Here is a 26182-nt window from a genome sequence, read left to right as displayed (position 1 = left end):
GAGAAATACTGCAGTTTCTTTATAAATTTTCTTCTTTGTGATAATCCGCAAATTTTTTTGTTGATTTATTATCAATCAATACTTAATTACTTATGGGTTTTAAGGAACCAAATAGTAAAACAGCGATAACCAATTTCTACACCCAACCCGGGAATTAACTGTGACTGTGTATGTGAAACAGAACGAATTGCGTTATCATCATTTAATTCGAGAAAAATTCTTTCCAGCACCGGGAATCGAACCCGGGACCTCTCAGCTCTGCACGCTGAGTGCTCTTTCCAACTGAGCTATGCCGGGACACGATCCACGGTGCCGGCCGAACTCCTCTCATTGTAATGTTTTTTACGGCCTTACTACCTGCACTTTAGACAATGTAAGTCATACATGCAGGAGCGCATATTTAAATGACTTTATGGCCATATTCAACCTCAGTTTGTGACAACTGCTAGCAGTTAATACATCACATATTCATTATATATGAGGTCTCGCCTACCTCATTGAATATTACACGACTACTTTGAAGTAGCCAATGTGTATTATCATCATTTAATTCGAGAAAAATTCGTTCCGGCACCGGGAATCGAACCCGGGACCTCTCAACTCTGCGCAGCATAGCTCAGTTGGAAAGAGCACTCAGCGCGCAGAGCTGAGAGGTCCCGGGTTCGATTCCCGGTGTCGGAACGAATTTTTCTCGAATTAAATGATAATACACAATGGCTACTTCATAGTAGTCGTGTAATATTCAATGAGGAGTAGGAGAGACCTCATATATAATGAATATGTGATGAATTGCGTTATGATTTAAAATGGATTTTACCATTCAGTCTAAAATTAAATAGGGGGTCCAGTTGGAAAAATTAAGTAGGTGGTCCAGTTGGAAGATGTGTTGAGTAGGAATTTCACTGGTCAAAGTGAAAGTAAATCTGTAGCGCATCTAATAGAAGATGGATTAAAGTGCTTGAAGGAAGCTAAAGACAGAGCAGTTTATGACTTTTATATAATAAAGAGCTCCATATTTTAATTGATCAGCTGCAACAGATTGTAAGCAGCAAACGTAAATATTGTGCTGCCACTATAGTTATGGCTTTCATTTTGTAATCTCACAGACATTCCTATTACAGTATATTGAGGGACTTCCTTTTCTGCCATATAAAAGGTATTTGCAAAATCATGCATCATCAATGGCTGCATCACCCATGGACACTTACAGCAACAAACACTACCTCTTAAACATGTCAAATTCTTTAAGAGATATTGAGAAAGTAGTTGTATTACTGATAGATAAAATATACATTTCTAGCAAACTAAAATACAGGAGTATTGTAATGATGAGATTACTAAATTGCTCCCTGTTCAGAACATAAAAGAACAGAGATGACTTCAGTAACCTTAGACATTATTAAATTTGTTCAAGAATGTGGTTTTGAGATTACTTTTACTGTAACAGATAACAATAGAATTAATTGTACCATGTTTAATCAGCTTTCTAATGATTCAATGAAATTACAAAGTCCAGATTTTCCTGAACGTACAATTTTTCTGTTATATGACTTCGTCCATGTTTTCAAAAAACAGAAATAATCGAATTAATATTAAAAATAAAAATCAAATATTTTTTTACCCAGATTTTGAAGAGGATGAAATACATTTAGCAAAGTTCTCAGATTTGAGGTTCCTTTATAATAGCGAGAAAAACACTTCTGAAGAAAGCATACAAGTTAAATTTTAAGTCGTTAATTCCACAAATTTAGAAAGACAGAATGTTCATCTAGTTGATACTATTTTCCATCATTCACCTATTGCAGTTGCAAAAGATGAAAACTTGCATGATACTGCACACTTTTTACAAATACCGGTAATTTGTAACTGGTGGGACAATGTAAATAACAAGAGTACAGTAGAAAGCATGATTAAGAGAAATCATACTTACTGGCTTTTAAGGAACCTGGAGGTTTATTGCTGCCCTCACATAAGCCCGCCATTGGTCCCTATCCTGAGCAAGATTAATCCAGTCTCTATCATCATATCCCACCTCCCTCAAATCTATTTTAATATTATCTTCCCATCTATGTCCTGGACTTCCCAAAGGTCTTTTTCCCTCCGGCCTCCCTACTAACACTCTATATGCGTTTCTGGATTCGCCCATACATGCTACATGCCCTGCCCATCTCAAACGTCTGGATTTAATGTTCCTAATTATGTCAGGTGAAGAATACAATGCGTGCAGTTCTGTGTTGTGTAACTTTCTCCATTCTCCTGTAACTTCATCCCTCTTAGCCCCAAATATTTTCCTTAGCACCTTATTCTCAAACACCCTTAACCTATGTTCCTCTCTCAAAGTGAGAGTCCAAGTTTCACAACCATACAGAACAACCGGTAATAGAACTGTTTTATAAATTCTAACTTTCACATTTTTTGACAGCAGACCGGATGATAAAAGCTTCTCAACCGAATTATAACAGGAATTTCCCCATATTTATTCTGTGTTTAATTTCCTCCCGAGTATCATTTATATTTATTACTGTTGCTCCAAGGTATTTGAATTTTTCCACCTCTTCAAAAGATAAATTTTCAATTTTTATATTTCCATTTCGCACAATATTCTCGTCACGAGACTTAATCATATACTTTATCTTTTCGGGATTTACTTCCAAACCTATCTCTTTACTTGCTTCAAGTAAAATTCCCGTATTTTTCCTAATCGTTTGTGGATTTTTTCCTAACATATTCACGTCATCCGCATAGACAAGCAGCTGATGTAACCCGTTCAATTTCAAACCCTCTCTGTTATCCTGGACTTTCCTAATGGCATATTCTAGAACAAAGTTAAAAAGTGAAAGTGATAGTGCATCTCCTTGTTTTAGCCCACAGTGAATTGGAAATGCATCTGACAGAAACTGACCTATACGGACTCTGCTATACTTTTCACTGAGATATATTTTAATTAATCGAACTAGTTTCTTGAGAATACCAAATTCAATAAGAATATCATATAAAACTTCTCTCTTAACCGAGTCATATGCCTTTTTGAAATCTATGAATAACTGATGCACTGTACCCTTATACTCCCATTTTTTCTCCATTATCTGTCAAATAAAAAATATCTGATCAATAGTTGATCTATTACGCTTAAAACCACACTGATGATCCCCAACAATTTCATCTACATACAGAGTTAATCTTCTCAAAAGAATATTGGACAAAAATTAAGAGAAATCATATGTGTGAGCAAATCAGAAATCCTTCAGAGTCTGATCATAGAATTCTTTTGCTGAATAAATTTTTGATCTGGTTGAGGAAATAGAATAATTCTGATAACAATGATCACTTGTCAGTGGAAACGTTTAATGCTTTGTTTAAGAAGTACCGGTAACAAAAAGCTCGCAAGACAATTTTTGTCTCTATGTTTAATCACACGTCTTATATGCTCCTCTTACACAACCAGAACACGCAATGCAACATTCTATGAATTCGTTCATACTGTACATATCGGTATGCGACCACCACACTGCAGAGCTCTTACCTTCAAATCATCTTTGTGACCCTATGTATTTGAGAGGGGGTTGCAGTTGCAATACTGTGAGTTGTATGTTAGTGTCTTCTGACGAATCACGTGGAAGTGGTGATGTGAAAAGATATGGTTGTGTAGTATATAAGTTTTGAAGAATAATAAAAGTGATAAGACATTCAATGTAGCTTGGAAGCATCTATAAGAATTATTATTATCTTTGTGCGCAGTCTTAATTCGGATATTTTAGAGCATTTGCTTTTATTTTCACTATTTTAGTTTCTAAAAATGAGATCTATTAATACAGTCAATGTCATATACATTCAAAAGAATCTAGTTGATTCAAAATACAGTGAACTACAGGAAGACGAAGGGCGAATTTGGTCCTAGAGTAAAGCAATTGATAGAGAGGGAAACTCTCTTAATATTGTAGTAAGTTCTACTCATCAGGTAAACTCTCCATGTAAAAACTTGGCTAAAGAAAGTTTTCATTTCTGATGAACAGAAATACACTTTACTACTTTTAGATTCCTGGAATGGACACACAAATACAAATATATTTACAAATGAGAAAATAATTCGCTTGCTGGATAGAAAAAACTATAAGTATGGAAATTATCCCACCCAAAACAACGCAGTTTATACAGCCATGAGATGTATATATTTTTTAAACAGTATAAGCTTGTGATTCGTAGAGTAAAAGATTATTTCAGGTCCAAACTAATTACTCAGGAATCAGCAGAAAATTTACATAATAGAATCTTTATTCTAAAAATGCATTCTGTTGTATATCATCAGTTTTGTTCACCCGAACTCTGAGATATGCTGGTATGTGTTTGGCAGAAATGTGGATGTGACAGAAAAGGACAAACGATTTCAGTAATGTTCTCCAAACAATTCTGCGTACTGGAAATAATATTTGTGAAACACCTGGATGTGAGGAACCAGCTGTTGTGACATGTCTGTACTGCAAAAGTATCCTCTGTCCTGACCATTTCGTAACAGAGCCACAGAGGACAATGATTCAGGTATGTATAGATAATAAAATTATACTACTGTATAAGGGGTTGATTGTGATTGTGTGTATGTGTGTATAACAAACAACGTTTCTTAAAATCGTAGTGATTATTTCGATACTGTTTGTAGCAAGTAATAGGTTTTCGAGTGGCGCTGCATTGCTAGGCAGGTGAGCAGTCAATACAGTGGCAGTGTTAGTTGCGTGTAAGAGCGGTGTATAAGACGTGTAATTAAACACGTTATATTTCTTTAATGAGGGAAAAGCTAGGCGAGTGACTATTACCAGATTATTTACCGACTCAAACTTAGCAATTACGAGAATTTTTATTGAAATCGCAGTTCATAGGTAGAGAATGTTCCCTTGTTAGACTACATTTGTTCCCTGTACAACTGTATATGGCAGTAGTGCGTACTAGAATTACAATGGCTGATTTGTCGGCATTTCCAGCACAAAGGATTGCAGTACTCTGGATACAGTGAATTGCTGCCATCTATCAGCCAGACTGCTTGTTTAGTTCCATGGCTTTTAGTGGTCATTCCACCAAGTACAATAGTACGAATTGAGATTTTGCAAAACATTATGTGTGTATTTTGTAGTGGAAATGGAGACCATTTCGGTATTTATCTTTTAAATAACTAGATACCTAGTTGTAGCAACTAAAATTGATGGTAAAAATGCTGCATACCACTCTTATCGTGTTTAATACCTTAAGCCAGGATTGTGAAATTTGCAAATACCTATATAGTTTTAAAATAACACTGCCAAACGAACATAACAATGAAATCTTGACACTCTGAAAAGAATTTTTCTTAAAAATAAAACCACTTTCATGGGACTATTTGTATGGTATATTATCTTTCACTCACCTTGTCTCCCGCCAGTGTGCATTAAAGAGAAAATACAAACAATTAAATTTCTACACATGCTGTTTTGCAATTTAAAAGGCCCAATTTAAAGTTTTTTTTTTTTTTTTTAATTTTTCTTTTAATTTAACTCTAACCTTCATCCACATCGAGGTAATCATCATAATCATGTATACGGTTTTGTACATTTCGATTACTGAAGATAGGTTGTTGTGACATGAACAAGTTTTGAATATTATTTTGGGCCATTGCCAGTGTTGAACTTCTGACAAACGAAGGGACTCTTCAGGTGCAGAAGAGATGAAAGTTGCGTGAAAACAGGTCTAGACTGTAGAGGGTATGATCCAACAGTCAAATAAACCAAGCAACAGTTGTGTCTTTGCTGCAGTATGTCAACAAGTGTTACAATGCAACACAACTAAATTTCTTAGTGGATTACACCTTCTGTTCTGTGCGCTCACAATTCATTATTAATAAAATATTACAATGAGTATTACACAGAGTTGGGCATAAGTCATAGCCTGATTTCAATTGCATAGTACGATGATGCTGTCTGATCATGCGCAGGTTTCAATTGTCAACTGGATAGGAGAAGGACTGTCATTAGCAACCATGGCATTATGGTCAACAGAACATCGTGCATTTGCCATTGAGACTTATTTTAAGAATAATGAGTCACCGATCTCTGTGCAAAGGATATTTCGTCGCCACTTTGAGTAAGACATCATGACAAAGTCCTGGGCCATCGGACGATTGTGAGATGAGTAGAACAGTTCCTACCACTGCATCATGCTCTGACTGCCCAAAGACACAACACACTCCTCCGAAGTCCTCAGCAGTCTGCCGTTAGACATGCTTTTGCACTGGAAATGTCAGCACTTGAGGAGCATGGTATTCACCACACATCCTCAAACAATGGTTGACCTCAAGGATCAGATAAGAGAAGCCATGCAAAACATTCCCATGGACATGTTGCATCATATGATGCACACTTTCGTTCGGCTGTTGAAAGAAAGTGTTGCCTGTAATGGTGAGCACCTATTAGGCTTCATATTCAAAAAGTGAGATTTGTTGCCTAGGATATCAAAATAGTATATCTTTGTTATGTAATAATTATTAAATATATTCTGCCTTTACTTACTTCATACTGCATTTTTAATATACTACTATGACTTATGCTCAACCCTGTACATCTTGCTTGTTCTAAAATGATGAAGCAAAGAAATAAATTGAAAATTGCCTCAAGTCACAGGCAGCTGAATTCTTTAACAGAGTATACAAAACCTTGCACTCTGCTAAGATAATTTCCTCGTCTGGATGCAGATTATTTTGAAAAGTACTTCATCAAAGCATATAAAATTTAATAAAAGTGAAATAAAGTTTTTTTATTAATATTAAGCCTGATATAAATATTCGATACATCTCCTTAATCTGTTCTCAAAATATAAAGAGAATAATATAGCTTTTACAATTATAATAAATTTACCTTGTCACCCGCAAGAATGCGGAATGAGTCGATGACCTGCTCTGCTGTGTCAGTATCAGTAGTCTCACGTGTCATGAAGTCCAAGAATGCATCAAAGTGAACATAACCTGTCGAGTTGGGGTCTACTACAGCCAGAATACGCTGGAAGTCGATTTCACCCTGACGGTCCTTGCCAATGCTGTATCCCAAGCTCACTAGGCAAGATTTGAACTCTTCAGGCGCAAGTCGACCTGTGCGATTCTTATCAAAGTGATTGAAGCTGCTGCGGAACTCATTCAGTTGATCCTAAAATGAAGGTTAAAAGCAAACTTATTTTCTGTATCACACTAAACTATATTTTGTCTCTCTGTCAAAGAGAAAGGCTTGTTTACAGATTGATGACTGTCAAGATTATTAGATTATTAACAAATATGATGAAAAACTTGAATAACATCTATTATTTAAGCTTCATCTAATAATATATCACACATTTTTCTAAGAAAAAATACAAACATGTATTTTAAATTGTATCCAATGTTTATTTTATAGTGCCAGTTTTGTGACCCTGATAGAAAAGTCTGTGTTTCTGCATAGGGTGAGCAGTAAGGATGGTCAGTATAAAGAACAGACTGGGACACGTCTGAATGGACTAAATCAATAATATAAACAGCTAATATTCTACTCTTCGCAAATAAAGAATACAAAATAGGGAAGGACTTTTAGATATTTGGAAAACATACAAAATAAATAGCAGGAAAGGAATGGAGATGTTCAAGATGTCATAATACAGTTATCAGCAACACGGGTTCTGAAATGGTAGTGGAGAAATTGGCAGTTTCGAAGTTTCTTTGCAAGAATTCAAATTGGTAAGGGGGCATGTGCTTCTTACAAGAAAAATATCTATGACAAGGTTCCCATTCCATACTACGCCAGTTCTCTCTAACCTACCTGTTGTCACAAATGCGATGGAGATTAATTCGAAACCAAACATTACTTTTAAGAAACATTCAGTGGCCTATACACTATCTCTCAGCCACTCAAAGACTAAAAATTTACTGTACCCTCTCACATCTTTTCCCCATCTACATTAGTTTTTTTTACCGAACTTTCAATTTTCATGACTGAATAAAATCAATGAAGTTCATTTCTTCAATACACAATCTGTCAAGGCTCATTCAATTGGTTAGTACTGAAATTTATAATAAAAATTGTTTTATAATGACTATTACACTTCTACTACGTCATACTACTTTTGACCAATAAAACGGTACGAAAGGACGTCTTTCAACCAATCATGGCTGCTTATCGCACAATTTTATCACTTCCCTAGTATTTATTTCATCACTTCCCTAGTATTTGTTTCTTAGTTTTCCAACATTTCAAACTGCAAATTCTTTATGGTATTATAAAACATGCTTTGCGATCGTCATTTGTTTCCCACATACATCGTCGACTGAAAATGGCGGCTCCGTTCAAACATTTTGGTGGAAGTAACATTACAGTCTATACAAAACTAGAAAGGTATTGACAGTTCAGCGGCTTCAAAGCATCACCATGGCAACCGCTCAAACTAGCCAATCAGAGACCATGACAACATGTCGACATTGCCGACTGTTTTGCAGCAAGCACGTGGTATTCAGTTGCTTTGTTCGGAAGTGGTGAATTTTTGTTACTGTGTTACAGCAAGTATTGGTGTTCTGTCGTGGCTATTGTTTTCGTAGATATTTTGTTGTTGATGAAGGTAGAATGAGTTTAGTTTTAAATTTAATTTAATTGTGAGTGTACTTGTAACGCGATTTATAGTGTCCCTGTGTTTCACTTATACAATGTCGCAAGGCACACTCCTGCAGCTAGCAGCACAAAACGAACCACGGGCTCAAGAGGGAAAAAGGAGTGCTACAAGGGACAGCAAGAGGTCTAAAGTAACGGAAAAGGTGCTCCTCTTACAAGTCAGACAAGAGAAATGGTTTGTAATGTGCGGGACTATTTCGAAAAAGAAGAGACAATGGTGGGTCTCTTATTCCTGTACAACAGGTGGTAAATAGTACTGCAGAGGCTCTCAAAATAGGAAAAAACACCATCATTAAAATAGGAAAGGAGAAATTTAAATTGAATGAACAAGAGGATGGACCTTCCTGACTTGAAACTCTGGGAAAGAAAAGGAAAATGGGAAAGCGGTGACAAATTTAGAAGCCTTTCAGGAGGATGCAATCCGGCAGCATGTATATTTATATTACTGACAGAAGGAGCATCCTAAGTTAAAAAAGCTGCAAACTCCGCTTCAAGATGCGGAATTTTTCCATGGCAGTGTTTCTTCTGCACACTGTCTTAAAGAATTTATGTTTCAGGTACAAAAAAAAAAAAAAAAAAAAATCAATGGTCGTAGGTATTAATGGAGACAACTTATTGCTTACACACTATGTACCATATTTGCATTCATTCATTTATTATTATTATTATTATTATTATTATTATTATTATTAGCTCAGATGGTAGAGCAGCTGGCTACGGACTGGAAGGTCCGGGGTTCGATCCCAGGTGGTGGCAGGATTTTTTCTCGTTGCCAAACTTTCAGAACGGCCCCGAGGTTCACTCAGCCTCCTATAAAATTGAGTACCGGGTCTTTCCCGGGGGTAAAAGGCGGTCAGAGCATGGTGCCGACCACACCACCTCATTCTAGTGCCGAGGTCATGGAAAGCATGGGGCTCTACCTCCGTGCCCCCAAGTGCCTTCATGGCATGTTACGGGAGTACCTTTACCTTTTATTATTATTTTAGTCTGGTCAAAAACTACCGTATGATACAAATTTATGAGTTTATTATTTCGTGTCAGCTGATAGTTCTGACATGGCAGACAGGCGGCACAAAGAGCCGTACTGCACTACCGCACAACTTCATAACATCGCTCCCTTCCCACGTGTGTGAGAGAGAACTGTCAAAACTTTTCTAGTTTTGTATAAACTGTAGTGAAATAGAATTTTAGTAAGTCAATTAATAGCTACTTCATTGTATTAGAGTATGTTATTTCTTCTAAACTTTATATACTTTCTTCTGTTTTTATCACCTTCCTAGCATTTGTTTCTTTGTTTGCCAACATTTCAAACTACAAATTCTTTATGGTACTATAAAACATGCTTTGCGATGGTAATTTGTTTACCGCATAGATAGTCAACTGAAAATGGCGGCTCCGTTCAAACATTTTGGTGAAGCTAACATTAGTGAAATAGAATTTTAGTAAGTCAATTGATATTTTATTGCATTAGAGTACTTTTTCTCTTCTAATCTTGATATACTTTCTTCTAATCGTATATCGTATACTAGTCAATTAAATCCCATTCGAGTTTTGATTTTCTCTAGATAAATCAAAACCTCTAGTGAGATTAATGTTGAAAAACTCTGCTCGTAAAAACTTACAGGAATGTAAGCCCCAAGGTTCTTAAATGAAGCATCAACTGAGTGACCACAACCAACCAAGGTGTGTGTGCATTTACAAGAGTTGGAAGCCTTGCTTGTAATTCAATGGCTTCTCGAAAGCCATTTGAGTAGAAGTTTAGAATAAGAACAATCTCTAAACTCCAGACCACTGTGGATGATGTACGCCAAAGATGGAGTTGTGTTCGGGAACATGAGAGGGCATTTATTTTTTTGGAGAGGAAAGAGAGAGAGAGGGGCTACGTGTTACACCAATTAAAACTGTCAAGAATTTGCAGGTATATTTCTTTTCGTGAGGGGATTCTTCAGTTGCACAATGATAACATTATAGTGATGATAACTGAGTAACAGTTAAATACACATTGAAGGGTAAAGAGAAGTACTCACAGAGAACAGTAGTATCTTCATTCACCATAAGTTTCACAGTATCTACTACAAATTTCTAAGAGAAAGACAGAAATTAGGGAAGATTGGAGAATGTTGGGTATGCAGTGAAGGACCTACCCTTCGGCAGAAAACTATGAATGAATGAACTATGAATTTAACCCCAGGGAACTGCAAGTAGTAGATCAGTCTATTATTGACACATTTCCTATTTGCAATAAGAGCAAATTTCTTATGTCACAGTAAATCATGTTGAAGACACACTATCAGCTACAGAAATACTAACACCTACCTGTGTGATGCCCTTAGAGTCCCTTGTCAAGATCTGGTTCTCGACCTCATTAATGTTGCGGTTAATGGACGTCAGCAACTGTTCCCAACCCACACGCAAGGTCTCCATTGTATACTGTGTGTATCTGCATCAAATATCAACCATTAATGAACAAGTTTTTATTCTGGATACATTATTACTTAACAGTAATGAATTACATTTACAGAACACAGCAGAACGTCAGTGTTCATTTTCATGAGACACCTATGATGAGATGATGACGATCTTCAGATGAGAACTTCGCTCAGTCTACTTACTGGAAACTTAACACACTAATACTTTTTATTTAAATAGCTTAATTACAACCACAGACAGCAATAGACATGGCAGATGTATAATACATGCATTACAGTTGACCTCATACGATAAATAGCTGTCTGGAAAATAAAATTTCAATTTCTAATGTTGTTTACGTCTACAATATTTACTTTTGGAGAGAAGTACAGTAGAACCTCGATTATCCGTCACCCTATTAACCAATTGGCGGATTATCTGTTTTCCTTATGCTCTTTTTTTTTTTTTTTTTTTTTTTTTTTTTTTTTTTTTTTTTTTTTTTTTTTTTTTTGCTGCAGAAAAAATAAAAAGTACTGTGCATTATTTTAGTACATACTGTATGTATTTTCTTTTCCCTAGAGATTTATTACAAGCCTTTACCATTACACAGTATGTAATAGGAATGTTGTCGCTGCCGACAGCAAACAATTACTTATGAGTGAGGGTATTTTTCCCAATTTGTAAAACAGTCACTACCTGCTTTCAAAGAAATAACCCCAAGAATTTCCACACAATTGTAAACCCATGCACCATTCAGTATTGTTTTAGTGTTCAAAAGGCCATACTGTGTAATCCCTATGCAAAATGTCTTCCATGGGTGTCAAAAGAAAGTGTTACACTAAGTATCGAAAAAAGAAAGTGTAAATAAATGAGAGGTTTGAGATGGGGGGGGGGGGGGGGGAAACTGCCTCCTCTGATATCAGAATATGAGACTGGCGTTACAACTGTGCGCGATGTAATGAAAAACAAGAATAAAGTGTTACATATTACTATACTTCATTGTGTTTATTAGTTATAACAAGCATAATACTATATAGTGTAATGTGCAGTATGAAAATGCCAGGGGTTGCAGTACGGCAGAAGTTTTTAATTACAAAATGTAAGTATTATGCACTTCATTTATGAAAATCTTTTATGGTACGGATTATCCCATTTTTTCGATCAACCGTTCAGTCCACCACCTTCATTACCACGAATAATAGAGGTTCTACTATAAAAGTTAAAACATTCTGGTAGCACAACTGCTTTGTTCAGAACTACTTATCTTCCCTTCGTGTAACATAATATTCATTTTCAATATTTCTTTTGTAACAATAAACACCTTGAGGTATATAAATTGAAAGTGAAAATTTGTAATATGTATTACCGTACTGTATTATGTGTCTTGTTTCAAATTAGCAATGAAAAAGATTTAATAAATTTATCATTATTATCAATTTTCTTTCCCTTCTCTTAGTCTTTTCATTATGCATTACAGAACTTACAAATAACATATATAAAAACATCCTTTCTTCTTCTCCTCCATCACTGTCATCGTCATCATCATCACCCTCATCATCATCAGTATGAGAGACTTAGCCAAAATACTCAATAAGAGACATGAAGTCTCTGTATAAATACCTGAATATAAACTTGTAAGTTACCTGTTCTCGAAGATCATGCCTTCCTGTACAGCCTGATGAATCTTCTCCAGTTCCTCAATGTGTGGTTTGTAAGCATAAACACCTTGTTCATATTCCTTCAGCCTGTGCAGTTGATCCTCAAGTGATCCCTGGGAAAGTCATAATTACAATAAAATTTACAAATAAAAAAAAAAAAATCGACATTTGTTTTTACATTTAACTTCTCCCTCTTTCACTCCGACATCTGACAGTTCACAGAAGATTATCTAAAACTGCAAACATTATGAAAATGCAAGTTGTCTTGAATATGCCTGTAGTGTAAAATTTGATATTGTTACAATTCACAAGTATTTCATAAACACACATAGGTCAACCATTATTTTAAGGGCTTATATTGATATTTATCAACTTCAATTGCATGAATTTTTTTTTTTTTGTGGTTTCAAAAAGAGGATGAAATACTAAGCATTAAAAAAATCATGGTTCTAGGTGCTATAGTTTTTAATATATTACTTATTGAATGTTGATATTACAGTATGTACTTTTCGAGAAAAAATGCAATTAAAGTTTTCACTAGTTTTCCTAGCAACTATAAGAAAGATTTAGGTATTTAAGAAGCACTGTGTAAAACTAAGTCCTAGTTTAGTACCTATGTAAAAAAAAAAAAGCCTACAGGTAGCGCAAGATGTCAAAACAAAGAAATGCAGTTTTTACACAGCAAATTCGTTATTTTGTTCTCCTGTAAAATTTCCTTTTACGACTTTAGGTACCTTTTCGCGCAATGGGTCACATATATGGTACATGTACGATATTTTATACTCCAACATCACTGTGAATTTATAACTATGCAACATATGTTTACATTAAACAGTAAAAAGTTTACAATAAGAGAAATCACTTCGGACAAAATAACTTCAGATGTAAAAACCTGAAGACTTACCTGGAGACCCATACCAATGGCAGTGACAGCATCCATCTGTCGTTCAATCCATGGTCCCACTTGGTTTGCTTTCTCAGCAAACTGTCGACGAACCATCTCGTTGTCTAAAGATCTGAGTTAAGCAAAATTAACTCAATAATATAAATGGATACAAACAAGTCACTGCTGAAGCTAGTAATATTATATTTTCGTATAATAACCTGCAATATTATCAACAGCAATGAAAGTGTAAAAACAACTTGTTTTTATTCCTATTTTCTAGGAAGAAAACAGTTAAGCACTGTTTTTTTTTAAGTGGGTTATTTTACGACGCTTTATCAACATCTAGGTTATTTAGCGTCTGAATGAGATGAAGGTGATAATGCTGGTGAAATGAGTCCGGGGTCCAACACCGAAAGTTACCCAGCATTTGCTCATATTGGGTTGAGGGAAAACTCCGGAAAAAACCTCAACCAGGTAACTGGTTTCGCGGCTAGACACGCTAGCCGTTATTCCACAGGTGTGGACAGGCACTATGTTGTTTCGTCAACTGTCCAAAGACAGGTCTGAACCTCACAAGTGATACCAACAAAGCACCATTTACGAGGTAACCAAGCCAGATGATAACGGGGTAGGGTGGCTAGTTTCTTCCCCCCCTCCATTGCAGATATCGTTGACTAGCTACATATTACACTAATCAGATTTCAGATATAATTATTTTAATAAGAATTTATCCTGATATTAGAACTATTTGAGAAAACTGATTCTAAAATTAATTACATTTCTTAAAATTCACAGGATTCAAATAAACTTTTTATAAACTGTATGTAGTTATAAAGCTAAGTTAACTACAACAAATACAATATGCGAAGTATTACGGAATTTTGTATATAATAAAATTTACAGCCTATAAGTTGAAATATACACATCAAAAAAGTTTGGAACTAAACAAACTTTAAGAGCCTTTTCATATTTCAGTATTAATTGACTTTGAATAAGGAACCCTGGTGACTACTTTAACCATATACAAAGTGAGTCATAAGTATGTTTAGAAAACGCGTGAGCGTGCTCCTGAATCAAAAATAAAACAATTCCTTATATGAAAATTTGACGAAAAATGTTTATTTATTGGAGAAATGGTCATACTTTGTTTTTTGTTTTTTTTTTTTCTTTTTTTGTTGTGTCACGAGTACATGTTTGGAAACTTGTCACTTAGCGTTTACAAAACATGCTCAATGTGTTCTCCTCCATTGTTTACACATGCCTGAGCACGACGTACACACGACTGGAGAGTTCACTCAAACACCATATTGTCATCATGGATCAATTGGCATGCATTTTTCAACACGTTGCAATAGCTTCTCTGCATCATTTACTGGTGTTGAATAGATGACAGCCTTCAAGTGACCCCGAAGGTAAAAATCTAATGAGGTGAGGTCGGGTGATCTGGGTGACCAAGGCACTGGACCACAGCGTCCAATCAAAATAAAAACAATGTACTACTGTCTTGTCACTGTGTTGTTTATAAACAAACACTGGTACGAAATCAAAACAAAAACAACACAATAATATGATCAGATACTTATGAAAACAATATTTTTCTCAATAAATAAGCATTTTCCATCAAATTTTCTTATAAGGAATTGTTCTTATTTTTGATCCAGGAACACGCTCATGCATTTTCAAAACATACTTATGACTCACCCTGTATAATAAAATATTTAACAAAAATTACCTTGAACTTTTTTATTAAGGCAGAAATGAACAAAAGACAAACTTAGTACTGTAAGGAGAATAAACTGTCAGTTCAATTACATGCAATTGGCAATATGGACATTTAAAGAAACTGTTTTAGTAATGCATCATGCCTCCTCTGATTCTTACAAGTGCCTGAATGTGTCTTAGCATGCTCTCGATTAGGTTGTTGAGGCGCTGCTGATCTAGATTATCCCATTCCTGGACCGCAGCCTCTTTGAGCTCGTGGAAGGTTTGAACAGGTTGTTGACGATAGCGAATGGCATTCTTTAGCTGGTCCCGAGCATGTTCTATGGGATTCATATCCAGAGAGTAAGCAGACCATTGCATATAGGTTATTCCAGCGGCCTGAATTCGTTCATTCCTCGATGTGGCTGGGCATTGTTATCTTGAAAGATAGAATCTTCACCAAAATGTTCCTACAGCAGATGACAAGACTTTGGACAATCTCGTCATATTGCCTATCATGGCACTAGGGGTGTTCGTAAGACATGCATTATGCCTACCCAAAACATGATACTTCCATCTCCCTGCCTATAGTATTCTATGGGATGGCGGGTGAGTACTGCATAACCAGGTACTTTCCAGATTCGAACTCTTCCTGAATCAGGTCTTAGACAAATCCTTGTCTCATCTGTGAATAGCACAGAATCCCACCTCTCTTGTTCCTATCTCTGATTATCCCTTGCCCATTGAAAACGAGCCACGTGACGATGGCAATTGAGTGAGAGGTATACGCATGGGTGCCTTGTATGCATGTTCATCCCGGAAGACGATTTCTAATGGTCTGAGTGCTTATGTGCGCTTTCCAGTGGTCCAAAGGAAAGCACTTCGTAGCTCTGAAGCATTAGTTTCTGGCTCCCTACGAACTAGATGCTCCAAATACCTGTCTTCAGCTTGGGGTGGTTACCTTCAGATGACCTTCTTGGGGCCTATCTGCTACTCCATTTGAGTCCTGATAAGGCTTCCAGATCTTTCCAACAGTATTATGGCTAATGCCAACAAGCAGGGCAATCTGACTATGTGTTAGCTCTTGTTCACATAAGATGACAATGTTGTTGTTGTTGTTTTCTAATGCCAGGCGTTTGACAATAAAGTCATTTGACTTCTTGCACTCCAATATTTTTCAAAGATATTATCATGACTAGCCACTGAAGCACAGATTTTGAGGTGTTCCGAATCCATTTCTTGGTTTGAGTTGCACAATGGGCAGTTAGGGGACTGATATATTCCAATTCTATGCAGGTGTTTGGCCAAACAATCATGGCCTGTTGCCAATCTAAATGCAGCTACAGACGATTTTCGTGGTAAATCGGGAATTAACTGTGGATTTTGATGCAGAGAGTTCCATTTTTTCCTTTGAGACTGTGTTATCAAATTTTGTTTGTTGAAGTCTAAGTATGTAGATTTAATAAATCTCTTCACAGAGTAATACGTAGATTTAGTAACAGGTCTGTAAGTAGCAGTGCTGCCCTTCTTTGCTAAAGCATCCGCATTCTCGTTTCCCAGGATTCCACAATGGGATGGTATCCATTGGAATACAATTCTTTTATTGAGTGATAATAATTGAGAGAGCATTTTAGTTATTTCTGCTGTTTGAGATGAAGGTGTGTGTTTAGAGATGATTATAGAATAGCTGCTTTGGAGTCTGACAATATAACTGCATTCCTAAATTTATTGATGTGGCATAGAAGATTCCTGAGACATTCACTTATTGCAATGATTTCACCATCAAAACTTGTTGTTCCATATCCAAGAGATCTATAAAGTGAGAAGAGACAGCACGTAACACCTGCACCGGCACCTTGTTCTCTGGAGATCAAGGATCTGTCAGTGTATAAATGAAGCCAGTTTTGTGGAGGGTACCTAATATTAATTGTCTCTAAAGACAATTGTTTCAGTATTTCAGTGTTAAAGATGACAATGTGTATACAATCATTTGTTGCTATATGTTCAGACATACTAAACTTGTCAGAATGTCTTCAATATTCTTCATTTTAAGGGAAAAACGGTTTAATATCGTGTATTGATAGAATTAAATTATGCAATGTTATACATAATCCTGCAAAACAATAGTCTGCTTATTAAAATTCCTAACCACAGCAACATGATTAACTTCAATAGAATATAAAAAACTGTTGGTTCCAAACTTTATTTTGGTGTGTGTACATAATATTGTATTATTTATAAAGGTTTCTGTAACATTTTGTGGCTGATTGGCATTTGATGTTCCATAATCATAATATTTATATAAAAAGATTATCTGAACATATCTCAATTTGTTCAAGTTTTTTAACCTTAGTTGGAATTTTTTTTCTAACCTGTTACTTAATAACACTTTATCAACTACGTACCAAATTCTTTAGCATGAATGGAATTGGTGATAGTGAGATTGTATCTAGCATGTGAGGCCGAGAATTCCCTATGGAATTACTTGACATTCGCCTTATAGATGGGGAAAATCTCGGGGAAAAAATCAACCAGGTAATCAGCTCAAGTGGGATTCGAATCCACACCTGAGAGCAGCTCCAGATCAGTCAGAAAATAAGAATACCGCCTAAGCTATGCCTGTGACCAGTTGGGCTTATTAAGAACAATCAAAGAGGTATGAATGTGACTGTATTACACAACTGAAACAGCTAGGTGCACTTCTGTAATGATAATGAAAGTAATTTTCACAGTGTGGACAGTCACTGTAAGAATCATTCATAAGACATATGTTGTATGAAGACGCATGTGTTGAAGGATACTCTGCTGTTTCCGCAGTTCTGCCTGGAGAGTCTGGTCTCGCTGGGGTACAAGCTGCCGCACATCTGACCATTTTTTGGTAAGATCCTGCAACATAATTGTATACGAACATACTTTAGTTATCTATGGAACGTCTACTATGCTTATAAATTAATTCTGGAACTAGGATGCTTCTGATAGTCACTTTTTCATTTTTTTGTGCAACTTAAAGACTGGGTCATTAGTAAAGGAGTACTTGTTAGGGTACTAGCTTGATAATGTACATTAGAACTGAAAGGCATTCGACTTGACACAAGGAATGTAGTTGTCAGTACAGTAGAATCCATCTTAATCGGCACCAATGGGACCAGGCAAGTTCCGAATACAAGATTTTGCTGGATAATTGCAAAAGTATTAAAAAAAATGACCTGTTCGTATTTTATAATGCCAACTTGTTGAAACTGCAGTCATATAAAGCTTATTTCTCAGTCACTTAATCATAACTAAATAATAAAACTGTGTGGATTTTTCTTTATTAAAACACATCACTTAACACAAAAATACACTAATTTTCGGTTCGAATATTCACTGAACATGAAATTCGTACGAACTTCCTAATGTGGCAACACTGACAGCCCAGGTTGTGGCAATCCATCCATGCATTCCTTTGTGCCTGATAATGGACAGGAAGATTCTTTACGTTTTAGACGCACCTTGGATTTCGGTATTTTTCCATCACAATCAATGTCACTTTGTGTGTACCTGCAACATTTCCGCATACCATAACAGTTACTACACAATCACTTTTGTTTGAATCACTTTTGTTTGAAGCTCTTGGGCGAGGTTTCCGTCGCACACATCAGTGTTGTTGTAGGAAGACGCCTTCATAATAAACTAGTCTCGTCTGCGTTATATATTTGTTCCGCACTAACATTACTCTCAGACACAATTTTCTGGAACTGATTAATAAATTGATCTGCGGACACTTCATACCATTTATATAGAACACGATCCAATCCTTCACATTGGGACTGATGTACAGTTTTCCAATTTTCTGCAACTTTCGTAGATTCAGTGTTACTTATGAATCACCGAAGTTGACTGCCTTTGTTTCTTTATATCATATAAAGTTGAACTTCTAACTTTATATTCGTCCATTAATTTGGATCTACTAACTTCTCTCTCCATTTTCTCGAGTAATTCAGCTTTTGCTTCAGTGTGAGGATGTTCCTCTTGCGCTTAGCGGTAGTAGCCATAATGTTATCTATCACATGAATGAAACTTTCATATGCTATAGGAACAGAGAATTTCACACTTTCTTATTTAGACTCATCTAACACCCCCTCGAAACGGGCGAGTTCAAGTGGTAAATTTAAAGATATCGTCTCTGTGCATTGTTTGTAGGACTCCAAGCGGCAACTTACTGACACTACGCAATCTACCCCAGGGACATAACGGGGTTTTCTGTCATGTTTTCACGCGTAAATAATGTAAAGAGTGAACACAATATGCTGCATGTGCGATCCACGAAAACCACTCGCATCTTTGTCCGATTCTTCCCTTTGGCATGAAGGATTATTTATTTTTGCCCTAGCCAAAAGTGTCGTTGTTTTGGTATTACTGGTTATTTGGGTGCCGGATAAGAGGGATTTGACTATTATAATAATAATAATAATAATAATAATAATAATAATAATAATAATAATAATAATAATAATAATAATAATTTCCATCACCACCATCACCATAAAAGGACAGGATGGGTCAGGATACTGCAGTGCAACGCTTTATCTTTTAATGTCCATGTGTGGACAGTTGTACTGTACACTGCTGCTTCTGCTCTACCTCAGCCAGTATGGAAAAATAAAATGTATGCACTATACAATTCAATGTAATAATTATATCCATAATATAAACTTGTGAGCACTTTTTATATCGTGTAATAAAGAAGTTCTATAAATTGAGTCGTAGAATGTAATTAATTTTTGAAATTATAGCTTTAAATAATACCGCATTGTAACACCAAAAGTATTCCGGTACTGAAAAATCGGTACAAGATTTGTAAATATCGTCTTAAATGAAATTAATATTTTATATACAAGATGGAAAAAAACTGCTTCATTAAAAAAAAAGTTTGTAGAATTATTAGTCATTTGATATATAAATGAGCTTTCTGAGGATGCTGCCAGCAGTGGATTCCTATGGCGACCAAATGCCGTCATGAAGAGCAGTGGGTTAGTTCCAGAAACATCTGTTAGTAATGATATCAAGTAAGTATTAACTGAATGGGTTACCCCAACAACGTTATAACAGCCAAAAGTTATGAAGTTCAGAATGTTGGAAAAAGTATTTTTTAACTAAATATCCACAATCTAGAAGATTTAGTTGAGTTTTATAATTAAATCTATATAATTCATGGATTTAAGTACAGATATGAAATTAAAAAATGGGCCGAGTCAATGTAGGCAACAAGCTTCGCAAGATTGTCCACAAGTAGCATACAAGGCACTCTTGTTTACTGCACATGCGCAATGCACTGTATCTGGAACTTGGTAAAAATTAGGTAGCCGAATTTTGTTTCTGGGTCTGTACAATACACAACTAAACCTTCTAGAGTGTGGATATTTTGTTAAAAAATACTTTTCCAAACATTCTTAACCTTATAACTTAGGGCTGCTACAACGTTATTGGGGTGACCCATTCAATTATAAACACAAATATCGAACTGCATAACAATGGCTAATGATGAAACAAACAGCTTATTTAACTGTACGGAATTCTTAAAGGGAACCAAACATTTAATAATTATCACTTTTAACATTAACTACATACTGGAAATCCAAAGAATGTGCAGGGTAGTACTGGTATGCACTAAGTGAACATGTACTTATATTTTACAAGATGGAGCAGAATGTTTAGTACATTTTCAGTGGGTAATTCTGCACAAAATTGCATGCGCACAAGTCATTTATTTATTATTAGCAGGAGGTGATGGTGGTATGCCATTTTAGTTGCGATGAATTGCTGGCCTCAGCAGATATGAATATAAGCTATGGAGGCTTTTTACTTGTTTACCTAGTGTTATTGCTGTGCAAATTTGTTATACCAAGAGAAACCTCGACAACATCCTATTTTTGGCAGATGGGTTGAGTGTTGGAGAAAACATGGAACAGTGAAAAATCATACATTGCCAGGTAGGTCATGAACTGTCAGAAGGCCAGAGAATGTGCATTATATTGGAGCAGACTTGCAGCAACATCCTCAGCATTCAGTCTGGCACCATGCACAGATGCTAGTGATCACTGCATATTGAGGTACAAGCTACAGGTAGTGCAGGAGTCACATTGTAGTGACCAACAGATGAGAATGGCATTCTGTGCTCAATTTCGGGGAATGATTGCTGACAACCACGGATACTGCCTATTCTACTTTTGTCCAATGACGCACATTTTCATTTAACAGAATTTATCAACAAACAAAACTTCCAGTATTGGTCAGATGCCCACACTCAATAATGCACGAAACTCCACTCCACAGTGTGGTGCAGTATGGCTAGTTTTGGCATTACTGGACCGCATTTCTTTGAAGATGCTCATAGGTGTACTGTCGAAGTTAATGCAGAAAGGTATCACCACATGGTTAACACCTTCCTGGTGTTATGTCACTGTATAGCGCCAGCAAGACAGGGATACAGCTCACACTGCTCGATCTGCATGTGCAGATTGCAACAGTTGTTTCAAGGCCGACTCATTTCATGCTTTGGTACTGTCGATTGACCTCCAGGTCTCCTGACCTATCAGCTCCAGATTTCTTTCTCTGGAGTTACCAAAAAAAGAGAGTTTTCTCATCTGCAAACTAAAGGGAAGTGCAGGCCACCATCCTTGCGGAAATTCCGCAGGATGTGCTAACAAAGGTGACAAAGCTTCTAGAGTCGCTTACAGGATTGTGAAGTGAAGGCAGGAAGACATTTAACGTATATAATTTTTAAGAAATAACAACCAAATGGCATTAATGTAAATGACACACACAATGCGCACAATGTTTGTACATTATTGAAAATAAAGCATACTTCTGAATATTATTTCAATAAGCCATCACAATTTTTGTACCATACATTCTGCTACACCCCATTACATTATAGGAAAATTCATGCAAATATAAAAATGCTATTTAAATGATGTTATTTTTAAAGTCCTCCTGTTGCAGTATATGGAAAAAAAAATGTAAGAACAGAACAAGAGTATCACTATCATTCTCTGCCTTATTGCTACAACAGTAGTAATCAGAAATCACTTTCTCTTAAATATTTGAAAATTCTTCAAATTACATTATACGTAGAAATTTATCTATATTCTTTTCACAATTGAGACAATATACAGTACGGACCTGTACTTAGCAAGTATACTGCGTTGTTTTGCATTGTGTTGTTTGGAAGTTTCGAAAAGGCATTTTTTCTGACAAGTTAAAGAAAGTAATACAATCTAGTTAACTGAAAACTTGCTGTTATATGAACTACATACAGTCTTGTGTTGGTTGACATCAGAAGCAAATTTTCCGAAAGCAAGTGATAGAAATGTATACCTTGTTTACAAATTATTCACCTTATTATGAAATTTAATTACATTTCATGTTATCAATATAGGAACTAGAGAAATTTACAGCATTCAGTTTACAAAAACCCACTCTAACTGCATAGTAGCTTAGATGGTAAAACTGAAGCATTTCTAGATAGAGGTTGTATTGGAACAGAAAAGAGCAGGAAGAAGACTTGTTTCAGAGAAACTATTGACAACACTGAAAAGCAATTACCAGGAGCAAAGAATTAAGTACTGGTACACAAGGAATAACAATGTCTAAGATAATGCACAGGAATTGACGCAACATGCTTACAATCTGCAATTTGTTTAACGAAGTAGGCCTCACAGTAAGTCTTTATATGAGCAATTTGCCGTTCTCTTTCTTATATGCATTGATGAAGATTATCAATTCTTGCTTAATATTGTTTTCACTGATAAATGACATTCGTGTCAGTCTGATAAAAGACACAATTGCCGAACATAGGGATCTCAGAACCCCTCTACTTTCATCGATTATGTACAAGACAACCCTAAAATCAATGTCTAGTGCTCATTCTGTTACTACCAACTGATTGGATTATTTTTCTTCCAAGAAAACACCTTAACACAAGTAAATATTTGATATGTTAAGATTCTATGCAGTTCAACTTGAAATGCAACTACATGATATTTCAACGATATGGGACACCACCACATTGGGACACCAATGTGCATAAATTTCTCGATAAAAAGTTCTCTACTGATAGATCGTTCAGGATGACCCTATCCCATGGCTTCTTTACTCCCCTGACATGACACCAACGAACTTCTTGTGGGGATATGTAAAGGACAGAGTATATGCAAGAAAAATGAGCAACATGAATAAACTCATAATAAGAATTAGTCCATCAGTGGCATCTATCATGTCCAATGTGATTTTTACAAGACTTGGGAAGACAGCTTAACACCTTGGTATCCTACAAGCTACAAGAGGCACTCGTGTAGAGATTTTATAAACTGTAGTTTGCTGAATATATATATTTTTATAATTTCGAGGGAAAAATTGTTCCGGAGCCGGGTATCGAACCCGGGACCTTTGGTTTAACGTACCAAAGGTCCCGGGTTCGATACCCGGCTCCGGAACAATTTTTCCCTCGAAATTATTCAAATCAACTTTACAGGGAGTTATACCTGAAATCTTGATTTATATATATTTTTAGTTGTTGTACTGGTGATTATAGCAGATAAATTTTATATATTATTACAAATAAAAATGTTATTATATTATACAATCAGGTAAATAATTTGTAGACTTGTGTACTATCATAAAAGTAACATTACAGGTATAGGCCAAATCAGACCAGAGGATGGCGAGAGGTTAAGGCCCCCACCTTTACAGACAATAGATATTTAATGGCAGTATGGATGTCAGTTCTATGTGTCCATTGCCTTTACTCCAAAGGAAATGTCCCTGGTACTCATTTCTGTTAGAGGCTGAGTAGACTCCATAGGGCCATAGTGCTGTTGAAAGGATTAGATCAATGGAAAAATCCATAACCGCATCAGGAATCAAACCCGCGACTTTCTGGCTTACAGCATTATGCCTTAATCGTGACACTATCGTGCGCTCCCATTGATATATACAATACTAGCCAAAAATGGAAAGAGAAGAATAATTCAATAATACATAAGTCTTTTTCACATTAGTTTTACTTCTATGGACTGCTTTAAGAATACAGACTTTTAATTAGAAAACAAATAAATAAATATAAAGATTAAGGGACTTTTTGGCAGAAATGTAGTTTTAAAATGAATTATATAGACGTGAAATAAATGAAATGGCATTTGCGAACTTACGTTGTAAGGTAATATACTCACCAAATAAATAACTACTGAAGGTTTTAATTTTAAACAAATGTGATCAAAAGCCAAACAATTAAACTACACATGCGAACAAGTGTGCAAGACCTAAACAGCTAGCCATCTCTTCATGTGAGAATAATCTTTCTTATGATCCACTAAGCTCTGGATAACCTACCTGAAATTTGCTATCCAGTTCTTCCTTGTCAGCACAAAATGTTAAGAATCACTACATAAAACAAATGACTCCATAACACTATACTACTATTTCCCACACATTACAAGATGCAAAATCTACAGTTTAATTAGTGATTCTCAATATAATGCACGTATTCCATATTCTCTGCACATGCAACTTTCCTAGTCCTATGCAATTATATAACACAATTTGTAAAGCACAAAGTAGTAGAAAATAGATGGAAAGTATCTTGACATTCGTTCACTGAAGATCAATAAGTGAGAGTGCAGACGTTTTGTAAAGATTTTTCTTGTGAATTCCTTCCATAAATATAGCAGAATGCAATATGCACCTGTGCATGTTTAGTATCATGATAATGAAGCTGGAAAGAGTCCATATATTATTCTATTTGATGTGCAGCACTACAGATATCACATGAAGCAGTCAGTAAAACAAAATTATTTCTTTGCATGAAGCAAAACAATAAAACAATTTTTATTTGATAATGGTAACTTGAAAACCCCAGGTATTTTAATTTAAAATCCAAATTACGACAAAAAGTTATAAGAAGTTTATCCTTTGTTCTGTACTTGACATTTTTCACATGTTTTAAGCATTGTACAATGTACAATATTACTAATAAAAATCTGTGCTTTCCAATTTTCTTCTGTGTTAAGAATAATATGCTAACTGCTAGTATCTAAATTCTAATGATATAATAGCAAATTAAAATCTTCTGACACACAGTTTTTTTTACTACTAATTTTGGCACCGCAGCCTGAGGCTTATTGTACCTAGACCCACAACTCTACTGAATATACGTAAACAATGCAGGACTCTCCCGTTTACTAGGTCAGGGTACCCGAGGATTGTTGCAAGACATCACACACACTGGGACAATGGACAAACAACCAGTCCCTGAGAAGAGATCCGAATTAAATCCCCCTGACTTCACGACCAGGAATCAAACCTGGGCCATCTTGATCATGAGTCCAGCACACTACCTCAAAACTGAACATATAGTTACTCAGACATTTAATAAACTATATTAGTGTCACCATGTAGTACCAACAAATGTTAAGGTTACAACCAACAGTTTTATTAAAAACCAACAAGATATGTGATGTGATAATATAAATCAAATTGCTGAAGAAATAGAAAAAAATCAACTTTACATATAAAAAGTACTTTATTTGTGAATGAGTGACTATAGTTCCTTCTATGTCTCCTCCCAGTAAAAAATAACTGTTCCTTACAATCATCTCAATATTATAAATGGTTCTGTATCCTTCGTGTTAACATGGAGGTAATGTTACAGCACAGACATGGAAATAAAAAACAGTACCCACTAGAAATCATATCTTCACACAACCGTAAGAAAGTTGAGAAACAACGTCTGATAATGGTTTCTGTGTACTTTTGCACCAATACAGATAAATAATCAACCCAGATCTCGCATAAAATTGTGTGTCCACTACAAAATTCACAAGATATGATGAATAATCATTTAT

The 26182-nt window shown here is 35.7% G+C and overlaps 1 protein-coding gene and 1 non-coding gene across 3 annotated transcripts in view; both read right to left on the bottom strand.

Annotated features, from left to right (window-relative positions):
- Actn (alpha actinin) overlaps window positions 1-26182 on the bottom strand; it is a 173565-nt gene that overhangs the window by 2734 nt on the left and 144649 nt on the right. For both annotated transcript variants that reach the window (XM_069843319.1, XM_069843318.1), the window contains exons 11-15: window positions 18101-18185; window positions 13617-13720; window positions 12698-12825; window positions 10962-11085; window positions 6876-7160 (exon numbers count right to left, since the gene is read on the bottom strand). In XM_069843319.1, the coding sequence (XP_069699420.1) occupies window positions 6876-7160; window positions 10962-11085; window positions 12698-12825; window positions 13617-13720; window positions 18101-18185 (726 nt within the window). The remainder of the gene's footprint in view (window positions 1-6875; window positions 7161-10961; window positions 11086-12697; window positions 12826-13616; window positions 13721-18100; window positions 18186-26182) is intronic.
- On the bottom strand, window positions 222-298 carry TRNAC-GCA (transfer RNA cysteine (anticodon GCA)). The gene has a single exon. It is a non-coding gene; the product is annotated as a tRNA-Cys (tRNA).

The sequence above is a fragment of the Periplaneta americana genome, chromosome 13 (genome assembly GCF_040183065.1).
Source record: "Periplaneta americana isolate PAMFEO1 chromosome 13, P.americana_PAMFEO1_priV1, whole genome shotgun sequence".
Taxonomy (NCBI): domain Eukaryota; kingdom Metazoa; phylum Arthropoda; class Insecta; order Blattodea; family Blattidae; genus Periplaneta; species Periplaneta americana.
This window is presented reverse-complemented; position numbering and strand designations above follow the sequence as displayed.